Here is a 23,640-nt window from a genome sequence, read left to right on the forward strand (position 1 = left end):
GTTTCAGGCCATGTTGGGTTGGAAGGCAACCAGGTAGCGGACGAACTAGCCAAGAAGGGACCAGGGATGCTTCTAGCTGGAGCAGGACCCTTCGGTGCAATCGGAAACGGTTTCATGGCTATGACAATAAGAAATGCAGAGGAACGGTTGAGGAAACTATACCGGGCAGGCCTACCAGGAATGGAGCAGTCCAGGATGCTTATTGGGGGATACGAACCCAAGCGCAAAAAGGATTGCTTAAACCTCACTAAAAAGAACCTCTGAATCATAGTGGGTATTCTGGCTGGTCACTGTTGGCTAAACTGTCACCTAGGGAAGCTAGAGATATCTACGGACACTGCCTGCAGGTTTTGTGCGCAGTGTGATGAAACCTCTATTCACGTTCTGGGACAGTGTCACGCACCGCACCAACAGGCCCAACCTTTCCAAAATCGAGTGTAATGTTAGTCGTGTGATTTTTACCTTCATTTCTAGGGAAGGTCACAACACCTGAGGTACCAGAAAAAATCTCGTACCGCTCAGTTTTTGATATCGCTTCGATGGCTTTTTCTATTAACCTCCAGTTACCAAGCTTCAAGGATGTCCACCAGGGGATCACATTTACGATGCGAAAGTCATTAACGTAGGATCCAAAAACGCCCAATGACTGCTTCAAAGGAATAAATTCATCTAATTCATATTGTCCCGCGGTTTCGTATTCAGGAATTAGATCTTGGATTGCTTCCGATAAAGACCGCTGCCTGTAAAAATATGTGTGAATAAAGACAGAAAATTTCAAAAGATGATAATTACTTACTCAGTATCCAGGTTGATGTCGTTAATGAAAACTTGAGAATAAGGAATCGGCAAATTCGCAAGATTATCGAATTGCTGCCACTCAAGGATAGTGCTACGAGCACCAGCTACGTAATGCAGGAAACTGGGCCGCTCTAGTTCCGCGTTGTAGCAAACTAGCGCAAGAACTACAGGTCGATGTTCCACGAGGAATCCATAGGCAAGGTCTTGAAATTCGCATCCAGGCACCCTAGTTACGAAATATTTGGATGCACTAAAACAACCAAGCCATTGATCACTCCCAAGTTCTACGGCACCCAACGTCACTCGAGAATCAATGCAGGAAAAGACAACGTGCGCCAGAGGAAACATTTCAAGACTGTTACTAACGTGGTCAGTACCGTTGTAAAATCCATACCTGTGGGAATTTTCAATTGCTAAATATCCAAAAATGTATGGATACATATAAATAAATGACTAACTTGAGAGTACCCCAGCAGTAACCATTCACTGTTGTCCTATCATCCCAAGATACTTCACCCCCTCTTGTGCTGATAATGATATTTTTGGAGCCAAATTCTTGGGTAAAAATGGCAGGAAAAAAACGATCATTGTTCAGGAAGCACACGTCTACGTTTGAAAAAGGAACAAGGATTACTTCTGAATGAAAATTAGAAAATTACAAGAATACTTGCTAATCCGCCTGTAACAAACAGTAAGACTGCTAACACCCAGAACATGGTTACTGCTTCTGATAACGCTACCAAACTGACTGACTTCGCGGCTCCGATTGCATCTATTTAAATTAATTTTTTTCTTTTTCAAAAGTATAGGAATTGATAACGCCGATTAACCTTAAACTGAAATGTTATTTTAGTAACATGACACGGGGCCATTCAGATACGGCGAATTATTATTCCAATTTATTTGTAAAATTAATAAAAAATTAATCCCGCAACGTTTCTCTTAGATACAAGATACAATAGACCGGATTAAATCCTCTCCCCTGTATAATCTAATACATTCCTAGGATTACACACTAGATTGAGTTCCATTAAATATGATTACCATTTACTCATTGACAGCCTTTTTATGTCCCGCGATCTCGAGCTGGAAGAAATGCTGTCCCCGCTCGAGAACACGGTACGGCTCTTCGTATGGAGGCTGCAGCGGCTTCCGGACAGCATCCCTCCTGCCCCAATATGTGCGTGCACGTGTCCAACTCCTTGGGCGCGCAGACAGGTGCGGACTAGTGTTGGGTGCGAGGTGTGGCCTTGATGCGTCGGAGATTGTCCCTCCCCCCTACTCTGTGAGACCCGATCTCTTGTCGAAGACCAGGGCCTCGGGTTCTCCTCTCCCCTCTCCGCGGGGCTGGCAGCAAATTCCTCTCGGCGTGTAGTACGTAGGCCGAGTAGGATGAGAGGCAAGGCTTGGGTCCAGGACAGATCATCGCGTGCCATAATGGCAGCTTTCAGCGTCCAATGCCAACGCTCTAACATCCCATTGGATTGCGGGTGGTATGCAGTAGTCCGATGGCGTTTAAATCCCAGAAGTTTGCCTAACTCCGAGAAAAGGGTGGACTCAAATTGCACTCCCTGGTCAGTCATAATCATTGCAGGGACACCGAATCGAGGGATCCACTCTTGACAGAGGATTTCGGCACAAGATTGCGCCGTAATGTCCTTCAGAGGTATTGCCTCAGGCCACCGCGAAAATCTGTCGATGATTGTAAGGCAATACTTGTAACCGTGCGAGTCTCGCAAAGGGCCTACGATGTCGAGGTGTATGTTGTGGAATCGCTTGGTAGTGCGTGGAAATGAGCCCACTTCTTTTCTTACATACCTGGTGACCTTGGCATACCATGCACTCTCTGGCCTAGAAGTTGATGTCCTTATTCATGGAGGCCACAAGTATTTCTCGGTGACTAACCGATTTTACGTCCTGATGCCACTTCCTTGCGAAAATTGGCCAGAATATATGGCCTGGGTCCCTTTTCCGAGTATTCGCAGGAGAGAGAGAGGTTCGAGCCGAAGATGGGCAACTCCCGAAATTTATATTTGGGTTTGGATTTGAGGCTCTGAACTACTGTGTCATCTACCTGCGCCTTGGCGATAGCCAAGAAGTCGATTGAGGCGGGGATGTTAACCTCGAAGACACGTGACAAAGCGTCAGCAACTATGTTGTCCTTGCCGAACACATGTTGTATGTCGGACGTGAACTGGCTTATAAAGCTCAGGTGTCGAAGCTGACAAGGGGACGCTTTGTCGGGCTTTTGTTTCAAAGCATACATGAGAAGCTTATAGTCCGTGAACCCTGTGAACGGCCTGCCTTCTAGGGAAAAGCGGAAGTATTTAATGCTCAAGTACGTGGCGAGCAGCTCTCGATCGTAGGTGCTGTAGTTCCGTTGAGCGGGGTTTAACTGTCTGGAGAAGAAGCTCAATGGCTACCAAACTTGGTTCTCCTTTTGGTGAAGAGCAGGATTCACTGCGATGTCAGAGGCATTAACAAAAACGTCCGCGGGTGCATCTTGTCGAGGAAATGCCAAGAGGGATTTATAAAAAGCGCGCACAGCCTCTTCAGACCACACAATCTCTCGTGTTTCCTTTGTTTTGGGGCCAGACAAGTACTCGTTCAAAACGAACTGGTGTTGGGCAACCTTGGGCAGGAAATGATGATAGAAGTTTAACATTCCCATGAACCTCCGCAAATCCTTCACAGTTTTCGGACGCGGAAAACTTGTAATTGCTTGCACCTTGTCCGGGTCGGGCTGCATTCTGTAAGGGGTAATGAAGTGGCCGAGGAATCTCACCTGTGTCTGGAGGAACTTGCATTTTTCAACGTTTAGGACTAAACCAGCCCGAAGCAGACGTTGAAAAATGCACTCGAGATGGATTAAATGCTCAGACTCTGAGGAATAAGGGACCAAAACATCATCCAAATATATGAAATAGAAGTCGTTGTGGTTGTGGAGTCTATAAGGGACCTGTTCTGCAAGTCCACCAGCAACCCATAGTGACACAAGAAGTCTGCGCCTAGTATCGGGAAGCTGACTCCGCCAGGATGAATCGCCATCCTATGCAAGCCAAGACTTACGTCCACTTGCCTATACCCGTAGGTGTTAATTCGGGAGGAGTTTGGTGCCGCCAGATTCAACGGTTGAGGAAAGAGTCGATGGTGCCGGGGTACGGGAAGAACCGAAACCTCCGCACCAGTATCTACGAGATAACTGTGTCTGCTAAGAGGGTGATAAATTGTTAGGCGACGTGACGCTGCGTTCTAGAAGGCCGTCGCCAGGACCCCCCACGGACCTAGTTTTTCGAGGTAGGCGCAAATTTACACGGGATCGTACATCTGGTAGCTTTTTCGCCGAATCTGCGATGGTACCAACCTGAGTGCTCTCCGGTTAACAAAATTCGAAATAAATTTCGAATGCTGTTAACCTCGCTGCGCCAAATTTGTAAATTTTACATTTCGAAGATATACAAATTCTTCCTTTTGGCCACAGGGGGTCTTCATCAAGCCCTATCAGAGGACTAAGCTTCGTGGAAATTTCCGGCCTGTTTGCCTGCCTCGTCGAATTTAAATGATTCTGAAAACTATACACTGGTCTAAGGACTAATCAGTCGGATTTCAAACTGTTTGCCTTAGTATCCCAACATCACGTCATTTGTATTCCTGAAACCTGGTTGGATGACAGGATTTTAAATTCCGAGTTCATCGAATGCTACTCTGTCTTTCGTTGTGAGAGACACTGCGCTGCGCTTGGTAAGACAGCCGGTGGAGGTGCCCTAATAGCTGTTAAGTCCTTCTTCCCCCTCCTCCACCTCCGATTCTGTCACCATACTAGTCATTCCGCCAAACGTATGTCCCTTTATAATATCGTGTGTATATTTTCCTTGCCTCAGCTCGCTTTCTCTGTTCGAGGCTTTCGTCGACAGATTATCAGAGCTCCTAATCGCTTTGTTTCCCTCACTTCCCTTCATCCTCTGTGGCGGCTTTAATCTTCCCATGTTTTCCTGTCCCATTACTTCTGGCCTTCCCTCCCTCGTTAATAACTCTTTCCGCCCTTCCCTTCCTCTATCCACTTTCATGTACACCTTTGCCGTCGTCCAGTTTTACCATTCTAGAAACCAGTTAGATCCCATTCTTGAACTTGTCCTTTCTAACCTTCCTGTGCGTTGTCTTTCTAAAGATCAAGCCGTACGTACATATGTTGTCCCTGGCACCTATCATCCCGCTCTCGAGTTCGATGCTCGGATATCCCGACCCCACTCTCCTGTCGCGCAGGGAATGAGGAAGAGCTGAGTGCGTTTGGGCACAAAAACGCGTCGTTCACCGCAGCGATCAGCAAAAGAGGCAGTAAGGGCTGACATACCCGATGTGACATCAGGACCCTCAAATAAAGAGGAAGCCTTATCAAGTGGCGAGATTGACCCTGCGAAGATGACAACTCCCATACTTTGTAGTCAGCTCCGTCAGAATTGCTAGTCCTGAGCAGATGGATTCGGACACAAACCGAGTGGAAGTGCAGTCGACTGTTCTAGCTAGAGCCGAAGAGGAAAGGCTCATCAGAAAATGCGCAGCAGTGGTGCAGTGTATGCAGTCAGCAAAGTTCCTCCAGAGGAGCGTCAGCGTCAAAAACGCACTGATGGAACTGGAGATACTATTGGATCGCATCTTCTTCTACAGGAGAACGTGGAAAACAGCGCAAGGCGATTGGAGAGCAAAAATAGTCACACTCCTCGCTGAGAACGTTGCTTCAAACGGACCGCAAATAGCCCACTACAAAGCAAACTGGGGAAAAAGCAGAAAGCGGACGAGGTGCCTGAAGGAAACTTTATCGAAGCAGTTTCCAGGGTCCAAAGAAAGAAGGCGAAGAAGGAAAAAAACCAACAACTGACTACGCCGCCAGGAACACGTCTGTCCAAAGACAAGGAGGCTGCCAACCAACAGCCAGAAGCAGAAAAGACGAGGAAACGAAGGAGGATTAGACCGCCCGTTCTGCTCATTAACCCGACGGAAGGATGAAACCCGAAGACAGCGGATCAGAGGTGTCTTCCAAACGGAAAACGAGGAGTGGTGGAGTTCTCGTCAAACTGGGCCCAAAGACGGCTAACAAGAACACGTTCTGCGAAAAGGTCATGGGGTTATTTTGGGAGAACGATCAGGTTTCCAGTCTAGAGCCCATGTGCTCTCTAGAAATCCGGGATCTTGATTGCCTCACAGAAAAAGTCTAAGTGCAGGAGGCGATAAAGCGTGAATGTCCTGAGGTAACCAATGGCCGAGTAGGTATCACCTCTGTAAATGCTCGAGGCCAAAAACTTACCGTGGGGGAAGTCCCCGAGCAATATGCGAGAAAACTCAGTAGCGGGAGAATCAAAATTGAATAAGCAGTATGCAGGGTAGTCCACCAAGTGCTACAGGTGTCTGGACTATAGACACACGTCAGCAGCTTGCAAGGGACCGGACAAGAGGACAGCATGCCGGAGAAGCGGTGAAGTGGGTCATCAAGCGGAAACCTGCAATGAAAGCGAAAGTTGCGTTCTCTGCAGGGATTGTGACGCGTCTGGCAAGGGCGTCGCACACACTACGGGCTCGGGACGGTGTCCAATCTTCAGGGCGAACTTGGAAAGGGCTAGGGTGCGAACGGCATGATCCGCATTTTTCAAATTAACATGCACTGGAGTGCAACCGCTCATCAGTTGCTAGCACAGTTTGCTGCGGAAGTAAATGCTGATCTAGTGCTAATTAGCGAGCAATACCGAAACAAGGACCCGTCCTCATGGCATCTCGACTTATCGGCCACCGCTGCCGTCTGGGTTCGGGACGACGTTCGACTTCGTGTTCTGGCCGAAGGCCGGGGAAACGGATTTGTCTGGATCCGGTGTTTAGGGATAACGTCTTTTAGCCTTTACCTGACGCCGAACGAGACGATGCCAGACTTTCGGCGCCGGCTTGATACTCTTGAGGACGCCGCTTCGAGCACGAAGGGACGAATCCTGGTACACCGTGATTTTAATGCCAGGGCCCTTGAATGGGGCATGCCTTTGTTAGAGGCCGGAGGGAAACGGATTCTGGAAATGACGGCGAGAACCGAACTCGTATTTTAAACATCGGATTCACGCCAACATTCTTCGGAGGATTTTTGACTCGAACACGGCCAAAAGTTCGCAATTTTTCTTGCCAAGAACCCAGGTCTCCGAAGAATACATAAGGACTGGCAGGATTATTGTCTTGTACAGTAAGAGCTTTGACCCTATGGTGAGACGTTTCGAGCGGAACAATTTTTGTAAGCTGAAGTAGACTCTGCTGGCAGCCATCAACCGTGCCCGGATTTCGCCGTCATAGTTCGATTGTGATTTTCGACCCTAGATAGGAGAAATTGTCAACGGTCTCAAAATTGTAGTTTTCTGTGTTTAGTCTTTCCGTTTGAACAGTGCGGTTTGATGTTGTTGATTGGTTGGTTTTTGGTGCTGACGATGCCACATATATTTTGTCTTGGCTTAATTGAGGTGCCACCTCGAGACGCCTGCTCGATCTGGATGAAGGCAGTTTATACGTCTCGGGTGGTTCTTCCCGTGATGTCGACATCATCAGCGTAGGCCAGTAAGTGGGTGGATTTATAGAGGATCGTATCCCTCGCATTTACCGCAACGTTACTGATTACTTTTTCCAGGGCCAGGTTAAAGAGGACGCGTGATAGGGCATCCTCTTGTCTTAGACGGTTGTTGAAGTTGAGTGGTCTTCAGAGTGATCCTACTGCTTTTATCTGGCCTCCCACATTGGTCACGGAATACCGAATTCTCTCATGACAGTGTCATAGGCACTGTCTCATGACAGTGTCAGTCTCCGTCGGACAGTCGATTGTCATCTCCTCTAACAGCTCGTTGGCGGCGTCGATTGGGTTTAGGTCGTCGTCCGGTTTTGCAGAGCGGAACACTTTTACCTTTGCATTGCTGATTCCGAACCACACTTTATAGTCGGCCTTTTTCGGTGCCTCCAGACAGTCCTCGTTTATACGGATTAGTAAACGCTGGCTGCTTGTTTGAGGTTCCTCCTTCTTGATAACAACCCAGACGTCAATGGGAATCCCGGGGTTGTGAAGGCGCAGTAATTGGACAAGATTGTCCTTATCCATGCGGATCTTCGGCAACCAAATACGAGCGACCGATCTCCTGGGAATCTCGTCGTAAGGGATGACTTTGAGCTTTACGCCCCCCAAGCGTCGCTAATCTTAGCGACACACGAACCGAGAAAAATCCTTAGAGAACTGGTCCATGCAAGCTATTAGGTGGAACCCACGGACCACCTCAGAGGAATCAAAATGGGGAATGAGTCCCGGGTGTTTGCCTCCGGTATCCAGGAGATGCTCATAGACCATGCCCGGCAGGCTGGCTTCAACACTGGTCCACGCCTCCGGTGTTAGTTCGTCGCTAGCAAAATTACTATCCGCCAGCGCCACACGTAAGTGGCTCCTGGCCACGTCGCTGAAGGGCTTTGCAGTTCGTAGCTCGTCGGCTGACGGTTGCTGCCCAATTTCCTTAGGATGTTTCTTAGCGTCTACGCTCTTGCCCATTCTGCTCTACTTCTTATCTTGCTCGACCTCGTCTTGAGATCGATTGCGTTTCAGAGCGATGGGCTTCGCCTTCTGCTCGTCAGCCAGGCGTTTTCTATTGTATTCTTCTACAATCGCCTGGTATTTATCGAGGTCTTTTTCATCCTGCTCGTCGACTGTACCGGCCCCATTATTCTTAGCAATCTTGCTGAGAATATGCATGGCCTTCTGGTACTGGCTCTTGAGGAGGACACCAGTTGACCTTCGCTTCTTAGCCGGTTTCCGGCGACCGACGTTCTTGTCGGTTTTCACTTTCGAAGGATCCCCCGACACTGAGGGTTTCGGGTTAGAAGTACTATGTCTGGTACTTGCTACACCCAGCTTGACGGCAGTGGATTTCAGACTGGAAGCCACTAGTCCGTCTGCCGCTCCGGGAGGTCCTTGCAGTTGGTTTCAGCACAGCGGTGCTCTGGCTGGCTGGAACCCAGCAGCTCGTCCCCCGATGATGCGCCTGGCATCGCTCCCTCTTCTCTTATCGTCGTTTTTTTGCTTTTGTTTTTTGAAAATTGAGCCCATGTTTTGATTCCACAAGTAGTCCGGGTAAGGGTCTTATTTGAAATTGAAGGTGCCCAAGGTGTTCAGAGTTTGCATGCTAAAGACCAAGCTAGCCATTGGCCACGCAGTCCTCGGCGTATGCTGTTCCACCTTGGTTTGGGGTCTTATTAGCGCCTTTTCCGGTGCAGGGAGGACGATCCTAGGGCTGTTGCTTCGGTCCATCCCCCGCCAGATCTACTTGCCCCTAACACATGACCAGCAGTCGTCAGTTGGATGAGCCTACTCCCAGCCGGGCCCTATACACTCTTGGCCCGCCCGAAGACGGTTTCCAGCGGCCACCACGAGGAGGTAGTGTGAGGACTTGCCGAATTATGCAACTTTAACCTGAAGCATAATCAGACTAGGCAGCCCTTTAATCCTTAATAACCAATTACATTCATTTTTGTTAGCGTTCAATTTTATTCATGTTAGTGCAGCATTTTTTTGCCATAAAATTATTACATTACATTTTTAATTCAAAAAAACTGGGAAGTTATCCAATTTATCTTCTACTTCTGCTGGCTTGCAACAAAATGTATGACCAAGTGCTGCCATTTTTCTAGTCACTTTTATGGAACTAAGAACTCCGCCATGCTATTAACATAGTATGCTGGTCCCAAGCCCAGGTAAAGAGGAGGGTTTGAGGCAACGTACTCTGTACTATCCTCAGTAAAACAAAAATAAAATGCTGAGATCAGGGAAAGAGATAAATAGAGTATAGTTGGAGTTATTCTATTATGCTAAATCCTACCTGATCTCTCTTGGTGACAGGCCCCGCGACAGGTCGACCAAGAAAATGCATAGAATGTCGTTACAAACATGATGATCGGATTAAGTCACAGGCCTCGGAGAAATGCTAGGGCGTCCACCTCAGTCGACGCGGCAGGACGGGCCCCGGTCCTGTCGAGAAATGGGCAAGGGTTCTTGACGCATGGACGGCGTCAGGACGTAAGCAAGTTAGTCCGCACACAACGAACAAAACAAATACGTGTCTGCACGCTAAATGTTGGTACCCTAACTGGAAAGACCGAGGAACTCGCAAGACAAGGGGCATTGACATCTGCGCTCTGCAAGAAACCCGATGGTCTGGTTCCAAAAGCTGCGACATTGAACGCGAACGCGGTAAAAATGGCTACAAACTTCTCTATTTTGGTAACCCACACACTCAATATGGTGTTGGCATTGCCATCTCAGAGGGTTTCCGTGATGCCATTAAAGAAGTCGAACGATTTGATGATCGGCTGATGAAGCTCACCATTATATCAGCTGATCGCACTATTCACTTCTTCACCGCGTATGCACCACAGACAGGTCGACCTGATGCCGAGAAAGATGCCTTCTGGCAACTTCTCGATGAAAAGACTTGTCACGTGCCTGCTGACGATTACATAATCATTGCCGGCGACCTTAATGGTCATGTGGGTGAAAAGGCAGACGGTAACAGGTGCCATGGGGGAAAGGGGTTCGGAGCGCGCAATGAAGGTGGCGAGCGTATAATCGATTTTGCGGACACCCATGACCTTGTACTTATGAATACATGGTTCATCAAACGATTGTCTCATCTTCCCACATTTTATAGTGGGAACAATAAAACGCAAATCGACTATATTCTCATAAGACGTCAACATTTTACCACTGTCACTGATTGCAAAGTCGTTCCCTATGAGACCATCGCACCTCAGCATCGGCCGTTGATTGCTGTCCTGCGAATTAAGCCACCGATAAAACGGCGTGAGGAACGCACTGGCCCGCCGCGCATTAAATGGTGGCGATTTGGTGAGAAGAATGAAGAAACGGTCTCACTCATACGATTGCCAACCATTACGAATGTGGAAGAATCATGGAACCAAATGAAAGACACGATCCACAAAGCGGCCTCTGCAACCCTCGGGGTCACCAAGCCGGGTAAGCGGTACATCAACCGAGATACTTGGCTTTGGAATGATGATGTTGAAATAAAGGTCCGTGAAAAGAAACACATCTACCACAAATTTCTCGACGATAAAACGCCTGCTAATTGGCAAATTTATAAGAATGCCAACCAGGAAGCAAAGAAAGCGGTCGCTGTCACCCGAGCGAACCATTTCAAAAATCTTTACGATAAACTGGACACTCGGGATGGCGAGAGAGATCTGTATCGACTTGCTAAAAGCCGTGATGAACGCACACAGGATATCGAACACTTCTGTTGTGTTAATGACAAGAACGGTACTTTGCTTACCAACCGTCGAGCCGCAACGGATAGATGGCGAGAATACTTCGAGCAGATTTCAACTGAAGAATTTGCTCATCCTCCACTTCCACAATCATTGCCGACATTTGGAGCAGTTCCACCAGTCAGCGCAACTGAAGTCGCGGAGGCAATAAAACAAATGAAATCGGGGAAAGCAACAGGACCTGACGACATCGCTTCTGAGCTCTGGAAAGCGAAGAGCTGGGACTCAACACTGTGGCTCAGTGAATTCTTTAACCAGGTTATTCAGGAAGGAAGAACAACATCTGACTGGCAAGAAAGTACCACTGTTCCAATATGGAAAAAGAAAGGTAGCCCAGCAGAATGTTCAAATTACCGTCCGGTCCGGTTACTTTCTCATACCATGAAGATTTTTGAACGCATTCTTGACAACCGTATTCGCGAAATCGTTGAAATAACCGTGAATCAAGCCGGATTTGTCAAGAACTGCGGAACTACTGACGCAATACACGCTGCGCAGTTACTCATGGAGAAACACCGTGAGAAGCATCGCCCTCTTTACATTGCCTTTCTGGATCTAGAGAAAGCGTTTGACCGTGTACCACACGAACTCATCTGGTATGCTTTACGACAACACTTCGTGCCAGAAGAACTCGTGCGCTGGGTTCAATTGCTCTACCACGATCCGAAAAGTAAAGTTCGAAGTATGGCGGGTGTATCAAAACCGCTTCGTGTCTCTGTTGGAGTTCATCAAGGAAGTGCCCTCTCACCACTCCTCTTTGTCCTTGTTATGGACACGGTCACACGGGATATCCAACGTCCAGCGCCCTACACACTGCTTTATGCAGATGATGTTTTCCTAGCATCTGATAGCAAAAATGATCTGGAACAACTTGTTCAAAAATGGAATGATCGCCTCATGCAACACGGTCTCAGATTGAATTTAAACAAAACTGAATTTTTGACGACCGATCCCCATGAAACAGGCACAATCACTGTGGGCGGCAGTGATCTGCCCAGAACTGAGCGATTTAAATACCTCGGGTCAACGCTATCAGCCAATGGAGAGCTGCGTTATGAAATTGCTTCACGCATTAACGCAACCTGGATGAAGTGGCGTTCCACAACTGGTGTCCTTTGTGATCGACGTATCAACGAACGTCTCAAATCTAAAATTTACCGCAATGTCGTCCGTCCAGTCGCTCTCTATGGTTCTGAGTGTTGGCCGACCATAAAAGACAATGAACGGCGTCTCGTGGTAATGGAGACGAAGATGCTACGTTGGACTAGTGGCGTCACACGTTTAGATCACATCCGAAATGAGGATATCCGCGATCGTTATGGGGTTGCACCGATCGTGGAAAAGTTGCGAGAGAGGTGTCTTCGATGGTATGGTCACGCAATTCGTGCAAACGAGAATTCACTTGCAAAGATTGGTCTGAACATCGAAGTCGATGGTAAACAACCAAAAGGCAGACCTAAGCAACGGTGGCTTGATACGCTGGATGGGGATTTGAAAGCCTCGAGATTGCACCCAGATCAGGCATTCGATAGAGCCAAATGGCGAAGCCGATCACGACGAGCCAACCCCGCTTGTGAACGGGACAAAGGCTGAAGAAAAAGAAGACTTTTATGGAACTAAGCCACGAAATGCTGTCACAGATATCCTCGCAAATGATGTAGTCACCTTTCGAGCTAGCAACGAATGGAGTATTAACACCAATGACAACAACACCCTCGTCCGGGTGGTTCCTTTTCCTAATGTAATTCCACACATATTTTGGTAAATTTCGATCATGTGCAACTGCTGGAAATGAAAGTACACCGGTAGACGCGACCCCATCAATGGTAGGGTAGTTCACAACACCTGACGTGCCAGCAAAAATGTCGTAGGTCTCATCTCTTGATATCGCTTCGATGGCTTCTTCTACGGACTTCCAGTTACCAAATTTCAAGGGTTTCCACCAAGGGATCACATTTACGCTACGAAAGTCATTGGTGTAGTATCCAAGAATGCCTAAGGATTTTTTTAAAGGAATAAATTCATCCAATTCATATTTTACCGCGGCTGCGAATTCAGGAATTGAGTACTTCAATTCGGCTGATAAATATCGCTTCCTGTAAGAAACACAAAATTTCAAAGGATAATTCCGAATGAAAAATGAATTTTACTTACTCATCTTCCAGGTTACTGTCGTCAATGAAAATTCCAAAGTCAAAAGTCACATTAGCAACATTTTGGGTTGGCTGATTCTCAAGGATAGTGCTGCGATCGCCAGCTACGTAATGCAGGAAACTGGGCTGCAGGAATTCCAGGTTGTAGCAGACTTCAGCAAAAACTACGGCCTGTTCCCCTATGAAGAATCCAAAGGCAAGACCCTCGTATTTGCATGCGGGTACATATCTTTCGTAATATTGAGATGTTTCAGGACAACTAAGATTTCCATCATTTTGAAGTTCTGACTTGTCAAGCATCACATGCGAATCCTCGCATGAAAATGTAATCTGCTTCAAAAATCTCAGTTTGTAATCATCTTCATAGGTGCGAGGACCTTTAATTTCTAAATTTCTAAAAATATATCAATATGGTACGTACGGGGAAACCCATAAATAAAGGACTAACTTGAAATTGGTCGGGCAATAAGCAGTCACTGGTAGTCCATCATCGAAATGTAGTTGAACACCTTCTGTGCTGATGAACGTATTGTTGGAGCCAAACTTTTGCAAAAAAATGAGAGGGTAAGATGGCTCATAGAATAAGGTGCACCTACCTGAATGGGAAAAGGGAGCAAGGATTACTTCTGAATGAAAATTAGAAAATTACAAGAATACTTGCTAATCCGCCTGTAACAAACAGTAAAACTGCTAACACCCAGAACATGGTTACTGCTTCTGATAACGCTTTCAAACTGACTGACTTCGCGGTGCCGATTCCAGCATCTATTTCAATTTTCATTTTTTTTTTCGCAAAAGTATACGAATTGATAACGCCGACTAACCTTAGACTTAAATCTTATTTTAGTAACATGACACGGAGCCATTCAGATACGGCGTATTATGATATTATTGCATTTTTTGTAAAACTAATTAAAATGTCTCCGTCAAAGGTTAGTATAGGTCCCAGGGTCGCAACTCTACTACCAAGTCCGATCTTCACCTCCCCTTGGTGATTGCTGAGAGCTCTTCCCTAACGAAAAGCTGCACAGGACACCAACTCTAGGTTGAGGGTTGGGTAGGGCCGACATACTTACATGGAAAACACTTTGTTCCTCTCTAGATGGGAGCACTTCCACCCAAATTGACCACGTGCTGATTGATTGCTATCACCTCTCAGCTTTGATGAATGTAGGTACATATAGGAGGGCCGGGGCAATATATCTAGACTCGGATCATAACCTAGTTGGTATGATGCTACGGGATCGAATGGCAACCTGGCCTAGAAACTCTATCTACAATTAAAAAGATTGAACCCTGAAGCATCATAAGAAAGCCTTCTTTAACACCTATAACGGCAATGAATGGAAAAGTTTAATCTTCACCAGGTGGCGGACGACAATGCTCCTGATGAGGAGGTCAACTGGATCATCAAGAACGCGTTCTATATGGATGATCTGTTGTACGGGGCGTCCAGTATAAAAGAAGCTCAAGAGGTCATCCGAAAAATCACAGAAACTCTAGGGAAAGGCAATTCGTCGCCCACTTCGTTAGCGGAAGTTTGCCTTTCCCTAGAGTTTCTGTGATTTTTCGGATGACCTCTTGAGCTTCTTTTATACTGGACGCCCCGTACAACAGATCATCCATATAGAACGCGTTCTTGATGATCCAGTTGACCTCCTCATCAGGAGCATTGTCGTCCGCCACCTGGTGAAGCGTTCGAATTGCTTGCCAGGGTGCACAGTGTAACCCGTAGGTCACCGTTTTCAAGTAAAACTCTCTTATCGGTTCTTGAGGCTTCGCCCGCCAGAGAATCCTAAGCTTGATCTGATCCTCCGGTCTCAAAAGTATCTGCCGATATATCTTAGTAATGTCACTAGAGTATACATACGCAAACCTGCGTATTCTAGTGACAATGTAGAAAATATGGTTTTGCAACTTTGGACCGGGATGGATCATCTCGTTAAGGCTCACACCATTTGATGTCGGACTGGAAGCATTGAAGACATTCCGCAATTTCGTCGACGTGGCCTCTTGGCGAACCACGCTTAAATACGGGATATAATATACCTCGCCGCTAGTGTCAGATTGATGACCCTTTGGAACTTCAGCCATGTGGTCCAAGTTAAAATATTCTTCCATAAACTCATCCGATTTGAGCTTGTGGTCTTTGTTTTTCAACCACCTTTTCTCCTGACCGAGATAGTGCTGCACAGCCTTGTGGTAGGAGTTTCCTAGTTTAATATTATCTTGTCGCCTCGGGGTCGGTACCACGTATCGGCCATCATTCTTTCGGTAATGACCCTTTACAAATAGGTCCTCACAAATTTCGTCATCTACGCAACTAGATTCATCTCTACTTAGGGGCATATCCCAAAAAGCCCGTAAGACCTATTCCCATTCCTTGATAGTGACATGCGTTGAGGTGAACTTTGATACCGAAGATTCCGCCGGGCCAGACACAATCCATCCCAACTTCGTGTTCTGGAGCGGAAAACTATCTACGATTTCTACTCCATTCATGAAAAGTTGTGGAAGGATACTAGACCCCAATAAAACTGGGACATGAGATGCATGTTCCGTTACGGGGTCTACCAACTTCTTCCCTTGCAACAACACCTTTACTTGCGGCGGTACCTGTGGAAGGGAACCTTTAGTTGCCCGTCTGACTACCAACGCTTTAGTGCTGACCTCGGAACCATCGTCCAATTTAAGGGTGAGACACACAACCGCTGACACTTTCCCTGCTGACACACCACCTACCCCTGAAATTTCGATGTTGGTCTTTTTCTTTTTTAACCGAAGTTTCTGTACTAGATCTTCGGTTATATAGCTGCTCTGACTGCCTTGATCGATCAAACACCGAACTGGAACGGCATGTCCTTCTCTTGCCTCTAGCTTAACGGCAGCTGTTGGAAGAATGGTTCCAGACCATGACAATGCTGTCGAATTTTTGGCATGATGAACAGCAGAAAACGGATTATCCCCTTTGCACGGAAGCATGGCAGTAAGATGTTGCCCTTTGCATATTTCGCATTGGAGTTTCTTGCGTTTATTCCACGTTTCCCCCCTGATATATTTGTGGGAGAGACAGTAAATGCAAACATGATAACGGCGGAGCAGTTTCTCCTTGTCAGCACTTTCAATGAATTGAGGACACTGGGCTGTGAAGTGCTTCCCCATATATAAGAAGCATTTAATCCAGTTTCACCATCCGACTTGGAGAGCAAGGCTATCTCCTTCTGGGTTTTTCTCTTATTCCCAAGATCCTCCGCCTTGGATATCCCACTTAGACCATCCCAACCGGGGGACATGACCACATATCTATTTTCTAGGAATTGGTCGATGTCGTTTATCGTAACGGGCATTTTTGGATCTCGTAACGTTAAGTCGAACTCCCTTCGGGTTGTCATATCCATTTTCCTCGTCAGGACGAACGGAATGAATGGAATACCTTCATCTGCATTGAATCCTGCTTTCCGTAGGTTCTGAACTGCGGAACGCATGGTATCCAATGCTCTTCGATCTAGCCTCCCTTTGGTTTATCTGAGGTAAGTCAACTAACGCCTGAATTTCCTTTTCTATTAAGGCCCGACGATTACTGCACCTTCGGTCAAGAAGAACCCATGCTTGTTGGTAATTCTTTCCGTATATCCCTAAATGGTCGATTACACGTTTTGCATCGCCTCTTAACTTGCTCTGAAGCATCATTAAGCGCTCCGCAAAACCGATTTCAGAACCATCGTATACAGAGTTAAAGAGGCTTTTGAATGGTTCGTATTGACTGATATCCCCACTGAATATTGGAATATCTGGGATTGGTGGGGCGGGTCTAAAACGATATACTGAGTTCCAAGGGGAAAAATGGCTTGAAGGACCAAAATGGTTTGGCCGGGTCTGGCTGGGATCCAAGAAGGATTCTGAGCGGTTTGGTCCAGGAGTCCGAAAATATTCTGGGCGGGGCTGACTAGGGTCTAATAAATAGTCCGGTCGTAGTTGGGTGGGGAAGGGCCCAAGATTAGATGTACGCGGTTCGTCTCTCCACGTTGGATAATTTTGTCTATTCTTATCACAGGCCCCCCATGCCCCTCCGAACGCAACTTCACACCTGCTTGAACTCCTGGGCAGATCCCTACCTGTCGCTTCACCTTGGAGTCTGTCGTTGACGTCTAGGCCCAAGTCTCGTTCTAATAACTCTGTTTCAACTTGTCTTGAAACGGCCCCCCTACTCGAACTTCCTTCACCGGGATCTATATAATTTTGAGTCACTGGCGGGAGTTTAGGGACTTGTTCCCTAACTGGCCCCAAAGTTAACGGGTCGACCTCTGTTTGTCTCTCCTCAGGAGTAAGAGAGGGATGAACTCTCTCAACGAACTCCTTTGCTTTCAAATAAACTGATTGCATGAGTCCCAGCTTATTCTCTCGAAAATATATTAAATCTGCCGAGGGATTCAATAATAGAAGCCGTTTATGTTCTGCAATGAATTCTAAATAGATCTGCCGGACCTCGCTCCACGCGGTTTCAAAGCGTTCCTTAGTTCGCTTCTCCTGCCGCAGTTTGCACCGCGTCTCCCGAACCTCTTCAATCTTCAAAACCCGCTTTTGCTGAGCTTCAATGATCTCCTGGATCTCCATTTTTTGGTTCTATTTCAACTGGTGGTCAATTAATTGATTTAAATATTTCCGGTTGGCACGGACAGTGTGTATGAACGACACACAGATAACGTGGGAGGCGCAACACTATAAGGACCTTTCCTTTGGTCTGGACGCGCCCACGTAACAACAACAATAATTTTTAAAAATTTCCGTTTCGCACGGACAATATATTATGAACGACACACAGAATACGTGGGAGGCGCAACACTATAAGGACCTTTCCTTTGGTCTGAACGCGCCCACGTAACAACAACAATAATAAAAATGCACACCAACGATGTTAAAGTGTCGTTTGAGAAACGTGGGAGGCGCAACACTATAAGGACTTTGCCTTGGGTCTGAACGCGCCCACGGATCAACAACACCACAAAAATTCACACCAACGATGTTAGAGTGTCGTTAGAGAAACGTGGGAGGCGCAACGCTATAAGGACTTTGCCTCGGGTTTGAACGCGCCCACGTATCAACAACACCACAAAAATTCACACCAACGTTGTTAGAGTGTCGTTAGAGAAACGTGGGAGGTGCAACACTATAAGGACTTTGCCTCGGGTTGAACGCGCCTATGTATCAACAACTAGCAACTAGCATTGCCGGGCAATGCTACACTCTCGAAAAACACGGGCACGCGCAGAGTCCTATCACGAAATCCGTCGAGTGGAGAAGCAACCCTGTAGACAGAAAAAGGAAGCCTGGGAGAACCATCAAGTCTGTGAACTTGTGAAGTACAGGGAGCGGCCGCACCAGGTGCATAAATTTTACCAACAAGTCAGCAGCATGAAGGCTTATAAACCTCGATGCTCATCCTGACGAGATAAAGATGGTGTTCGAGAAACGCTTCAAAAACAATGTTCGAAAAATGCGTTCTTTGAAAATACTGGGACCGGACTTCTTTCGAGATTCAACCAAACTCACGGTTGGGTGAGAACGAGATGTTATAATAAAGAAAACGAAAGATTAGTGTTAATTGATTAATTTTATTGCCCGCACAAAGCATGATGAGAAGAAAAGAAACGAAAAAAATACGAGAACGTGAAAACAGTAAAAAAGCGAATTGCGCGTGAAAAATGATCTGATAAAACGTCAAGCGGAGATCTTGATAGAGAACCGCTGTAAATTTACACACACAGTCAGCGCTAACGCAGAGATAAGATGAGATGAGAAGCGGGAGATTTGAACAGATGGAAATCTGATTTCCAGTCGTATGGGCATGTAGGACGATGGGTTGAATACTTCGATGAACTGCTCAATAACCAAAATATCAACGGGTTGAAATTCCTGCCAAATGAACACGTGTGTGCGCCATGCGATGAAAAAGCTTTTGAAAGGACTTCAAGGACACCTATGACAACATAGCTAGAGCAGATGAGAGAATTCGGTATCTGGATCAAATTGGTAAGACTAACTAGAATGATCCTGACCAAAATACGAAGAAAGATAATAACCCTAGCCGATCCCAAGCCCGGTTGTGAAAGGAAGAGGGATGAATAACTTCAGTCTGAATGGCTGTACGCCTCCACAGCGTCTCAGGTGGTAGGTCAGGAAAGTTCAGGAACTTTATAGTCTCATTACTTATTGAGGAAGCTATCACCACAGTTCGCAGTTAAGTATAAAATGCAAATCCATCTATGAGAAGACGGAGAAATTTAAGGTCCGGTACGAATAACCGGCGGGTGTCGTCTCACTTGGGAACTGGGCCGGGCTGTCGTAATGGACAGCACGACGTCGAAACCGCTAATCGTGGGGTGGTTCGATGTCTAGGCGCCACGACGACCAGCAGCATTGCTCCGCCTGCTGCAGCTGTTTCGTCACAGTCTGTGGTGACCACTTCAGCAAGTTGGCGGAGGCAGCGGATGAAGTGCACTGAGCAAATGAACCTCTTCGTCATGCGCTCCTACTACGAAATAACGGCGGGGGCGGGTACAACACCTTACCACCTCTTGTTCCACCTGAGATTCGTCGAGCGTTTCCCACAATTCGCGCACGCGACTGCGCAGCGAGTCGCGGACCAGTACCACTTTATAACTCGCAGCGACACAATCCCGGCCACCATCAGGGAGCGTGTTCGACTTGAGGTCATCAGGGAAAGTACTGACCGAGAGTCGATGGGGGCAGAGGCGGTGGCATCAATAACACCACGTCGCACTCCAGTACAGTTTCAGTACTCGTCGAAGCACTCTTCTGCACCGTCCAGCTGAGGTTTCCGCTGAGGTTCGTGACGAATTCCAAAGAGCGTGTACAGAATTCTCGGAAATGGATCCAGACTAGGTATTCCCAGGCTCAATGCATCTCTAGCAACTCCGGGAATTCTATCTCAAATCAAAGATAAGATTGCATCTCGACTGTGTGCTGATATGTCGCTGCTGCAACTACAATCACTTGTGCACTGTAGTGCAGTTGCGGCTATCAGACTGTACGGTCAGGAGATTCGCCTTCGTGTTATTGGTTTGAGTGACCAAAGAGATCCACCATGGAAAATTCGTCTGAAACGTCGGCGGAACTCACTAAGACAGGACATTGCTATGCTGACTCAAATCAGCTCTGTCAATGTCAGCAGACGGGTGAAGAATAAAATGCAGAGGCTTTACTGTTACTATGCCATCCCCAGTGAAACACCCGTAGTTGAAATTCTGGACGCACTAAAGCAGAAACTTTTTATCATATGCAGTCGGTTACGACGGTACCGCCGAAGGCACCCGCCATGTCAAAACGCCTGGTATGATTTTTGCAGATGTTACCCAAGAGGAAGTTCGAAGAGTCATCAACAGCTCGAAGAACTGGAAAGGCCCAGGTCAGGATCGGGTGCATAATTTCTAGTATAAGCAATTTACCGACGTATACAGCCGGTTGACACAAAGCATAAATCAGGTCATGAATCGGTCGGACGAATTTACACCCTTCTTTCCTGCCGGGATTACCTACCTTATCCCTAAGAAGGACATGATGGAGGACCCCGCAGGTACAAGACCGATTGCTTATCCATCTCCATAAATTCATAAGGTCCATCATTAATGAAAGGTCAATGCGCACCTCGTGACGACATCCCGTCCGAGGAGCAAAAGGGCTGCCGAGTTGGCTCAAGGGGTTGCAAAGAGCAACTCATTATCGACTCGGCAGTTGTAGGACAATCAACTAGACGCCAAAAAAACTTTTTAACTGCTATGTTGATTATGCAGAGGCTTTCGACAACGTTCTGCATACCTGGCTAAGTGATGTCCTACATCTGCATCGCATTGATTAAAAACTAAGAAAGATTTTGGCGACAGTCTTGAAAGGATGGCACACCACCTTATGAGTGCGTACATCTGAGGGTACTAATACCTCAGAGTCCATCCATATACAGAGTGGCATCTTCCAGGGGGACCCTTTGACTCCCCTTTGGTTTTGTATCACACTGAACCCCCTTTCATGGGTACTGAATGATGCTAGTGAGCATGGTTTTGCAATAAAATCTGGCCTACGTTATGGCACCGCCGTTATAGCATAACAGTGCGTTTCCACTTTCCGCTTTCCTCTTTTATGAACACTTACTCTGCCCTGAATTTCAATATCACCAAAAACTCCTTGGGCCACACTCTCGATCTCTTCCTTTGCAACCTCTCCAAGCGCCACCCCCATTTATGTCCTTGCACATCCCCGTATGTCAAAACTGACGCTCACCACTCTTCACTTGAATTTGACGCGGAACTCGCTCGTTCAAAACCCAAAACCAAGGCTATACGCTCTAATGTGAAGTCAATGGTCAGAAAAGCGAGTAAAAGTTACTTATTTAGCATGGAAGCCGCCATTGCCCGCGGTAACTTAAAACCCTTTTGGTCTCACGCTCGTAATTCTCGTAATTTTACTCAATCTCTCCCTTCTTCTAACAGTTTTGCTGATTCCACTGCCAAATCTCCACAACAATGCGACCTTCCCTACACCTACTTCTCTTCAGTGTTTTCTCCCTTGAGCTCTCCACCCTTTACACCTCTTATAACTGCAGACTGCTTCGAATCTCTAGCCATTCTTCTCCTTACGCCTTGATTGGTTGAGTTCCTCATTGGTAATCTTGACCCCAATGTCGGACCTGGCCCCAATGCGCTTTCTAACTTCTTCCTCCTTAACTTAGCAAACACATTTCCCTCCCCCTGACTATAATCTACACCAAAAGTCTAGATGAACGCTACTTTCCCCGTCTCTGGAAAGAGGTCCTTATCAGCCCTATCCTCAAGAACGGAGACTCTTCTCTTGCTGTGAACAACCACCCCATTTCTCTTCTCTCCTCTTGCTCCAAAGTCCTCGAAAGATACTTCAACGGCTGGTTGACCGTGCACTTCGGTCACCTCATTGTCAAAGAGCAGCATGGTTTCATGAAAGATAGATCTACGGCTTCAAACCTTCTGATCTTCACCAACTTTGTTTCTAAATGCTTGAATTCACGGCGGGAGGTATATACTATTTATACCGATTTGCCCAAAGCCTTTGATACCATTGACTATAACATTCTCCTCTCTAAACTTTCATTACTAGACTTCCCTCCCTCAGTCATCTCCTGGCTTTCGTCCTTTCTCTCATACCATTCCTGCAAGGTTTCTTTTCATTGTTACTCATCTCGTTCCTTCTCTCCTTCCTTTGGTGTTCCCCAAGGCTCTATTCTTGGCCCGCTACTCTTCCTGTTTTTTATCAATGACCTCGCCTCACTTGCTCGTATTTGCTTTACGCAGAGGATCTTAAATTATTTGCCGGCCTCCTCTGGATTGTGCTCTCTTACAGTCCAACCTTGATAATTTAGTCCGTTGGTATTCAGTCAACAAGCTAACACTGAATGTCAACAAATGCCACTGTATGTGCTATTCGCTTAAACCCTCCCCAACATCCTTTTCCTATTTTTTCAGTGGATAACCCCTTTCACTATTGACCTGGTTCAAAGACCTGGGTGTAATATTCGACGAAAAACTTCAATTCCCACTTCGTTCACATCATCAATAGAGCTTCCAAAATGTCTGGTTTTATCCTACGTCCCTCCTCCGACTTTACCCCAAACCAGCCCTCCTTAACACTCTTCAATTCCCTTGTCAGAAACATCCTTGAATATTGCTGTGTAGTTTGGTTCCCCTTCCGCATTCGTGGTCTTGAAGTTGTACAACGCAAATTCACCAGGACCCTCTTTTACAAAAAGAATCTTCCACGCGTTGATTATCCGTCATGACCCCGCACCCTCAAACCCTTAACACCAAGCGAAGAAAGATAAAGGATAAAAGCAGCATAATTACTTTCGAAGCTATTCTACGTCAACAACGAACTAAGACAAAATCTTTTGAGACCTGTCCCCTCCCCCCCGTGATGTTGAGTTAAATGCGAGGGGCACAATCCTCTTTAAACCCACCCACCCCAGAGCTTATTTTTTGTTGAGGATGGTGAAAGTCCTGAGTCGACACCCACTTGATGACGGATCGGACCACTTGGGAAGCAACTTACTGCCAGTTTTGTGGTCCACGGACTCTTCCTTTTTGGGTTTAACACCTAAATTTTCCAGTAAAATTGACTGACGGTTTCGTCCAGAGGGCGGAGATAACTCATCAGACTCACCAGGCAGCGGAGTCCGTGGACCACAAGCGAGGAAATTAGTCGCTTTTCAAGTGGTCCAGTTCATCATCGAGTGGGTCCTAGCATCCTCAACAAAAAATTCAATTTTGGTCTGAACTTACAATGGGTTTCACTTCAATATAATTCG

The 23,640-nt window shown here is 46.7% G+C and overlaps 2 protein-coding genes across 2 annotated transcripts; both read right to left on the reverse strand.

The window, feature by feature from the left end:
- Window positions 1-373: 373 nt before the first annotated feature.
- Window positions 374-1,528, reverse strand: LOC119647203. The gene is made up of 4 exons (XM_038048027.1): window positions 1,466-1,528; window positions 1,257-1,404; window positions 797-1,192; window positions 374-740 (listed from the first exon to the last, which is right to left on the reverse strand). The coding sequence occupies exons 1-4, from the start codon at window positions 1,512-1,514 to the stop codon at window positions 374-376; spliced, it is 960 nt and encodes a 319-aa protein (XP_037903955.1). The 5' UTR covers window positions 1,515-1,528.
- A 7,805-nt stretch (window positions 1,529-9,333) lies between these two features.
- LOC119661129 lies at window positions 9,334-14,036 on the reverse strand. The gene is made up of 5 exons (XM_038070328.1): window positions 13,950-14,036; window positions 13,741-13,888; window positions 13,294-13,686; window positions 12,756-13,235; window positions 9,334-9,500 (listed from the first exon to the last, which is right to left on the reverse strand). Exons 1-5 carry the CDS (start codon window positions 13,996-13,998, stop codon window positions 9,395-9,397), a joined length of 1,176 nt encoding a protein of 391 aa, XP_037926256.1. The 5' UTR covers window positions 13,999-14,036; the 3' UTR covers window positions 9,334-9,394.
- Between the last annotated feature and the right edge of the window lie 9,604 nt (window positions 14,037-23,640).

Source organism: Hermetia illucens, chromosome 1 (assembly GCF_905115235.1).
Source record: "Hermetia illucens chromosome 1, iHerIll2.2.curated.20191125, whole genome shotgun sequence".
Classification (NCBI taxonomy): domain Eukaryota; kingdom Metazoa; phylum Arthropoda; class Insecta; order Diptera; family Stratiomyidae; genus Hermetia; species Hermetia illucens.

Excerpts from the sequence above, each read along its gene's own strand:
- LOC119647203 (XM_038048027.1), bottom strand. The coding sequence starts at position 1,514 with ATGTTCTGGGTGTTAGCAGTCTTACTGTTTGTTACAGGCGGATTAGCA. Across the intron at positions 1,405-1,465 it reads TGTTACAGGCGGATTAGCAA|ACGTGTGCTTCCTGAACAAT; the intron begins GTATTCTTGTAA and ends TTTCAAACGTAG. Across the intron at positions 741-796 it reads GACATCAACCTGGATACTGA|GCAGCGGTCTTTATCGGAAG; the intron begins GTAAGTAATTAT and ends ATATTTTTACAG.
- LOC119661129 (XM_038070328.1), bottom strand. The coding sequence starts at position 13,998 with ATGTTCTGGGTGTTAGCAGTTTTACTGTTTGTTACAGGCGGATTAGCA. Across the intron at positions 13,687-13,740 it reads TATTGCCCGACCAATTTCAA|AAATTTAGAAATTAAAGGTC; the intron begins GTTAGTCCTTTA and ends ATATATTTTTAG. Across the intron at positions 9,501-12,755 it reads GACAGCATTTCGTGGCTTAG|TTCCATAAAAGTGACTAGAA; the intron begins TTCCATAAAAGT and ends CGGAGTTCTTAG.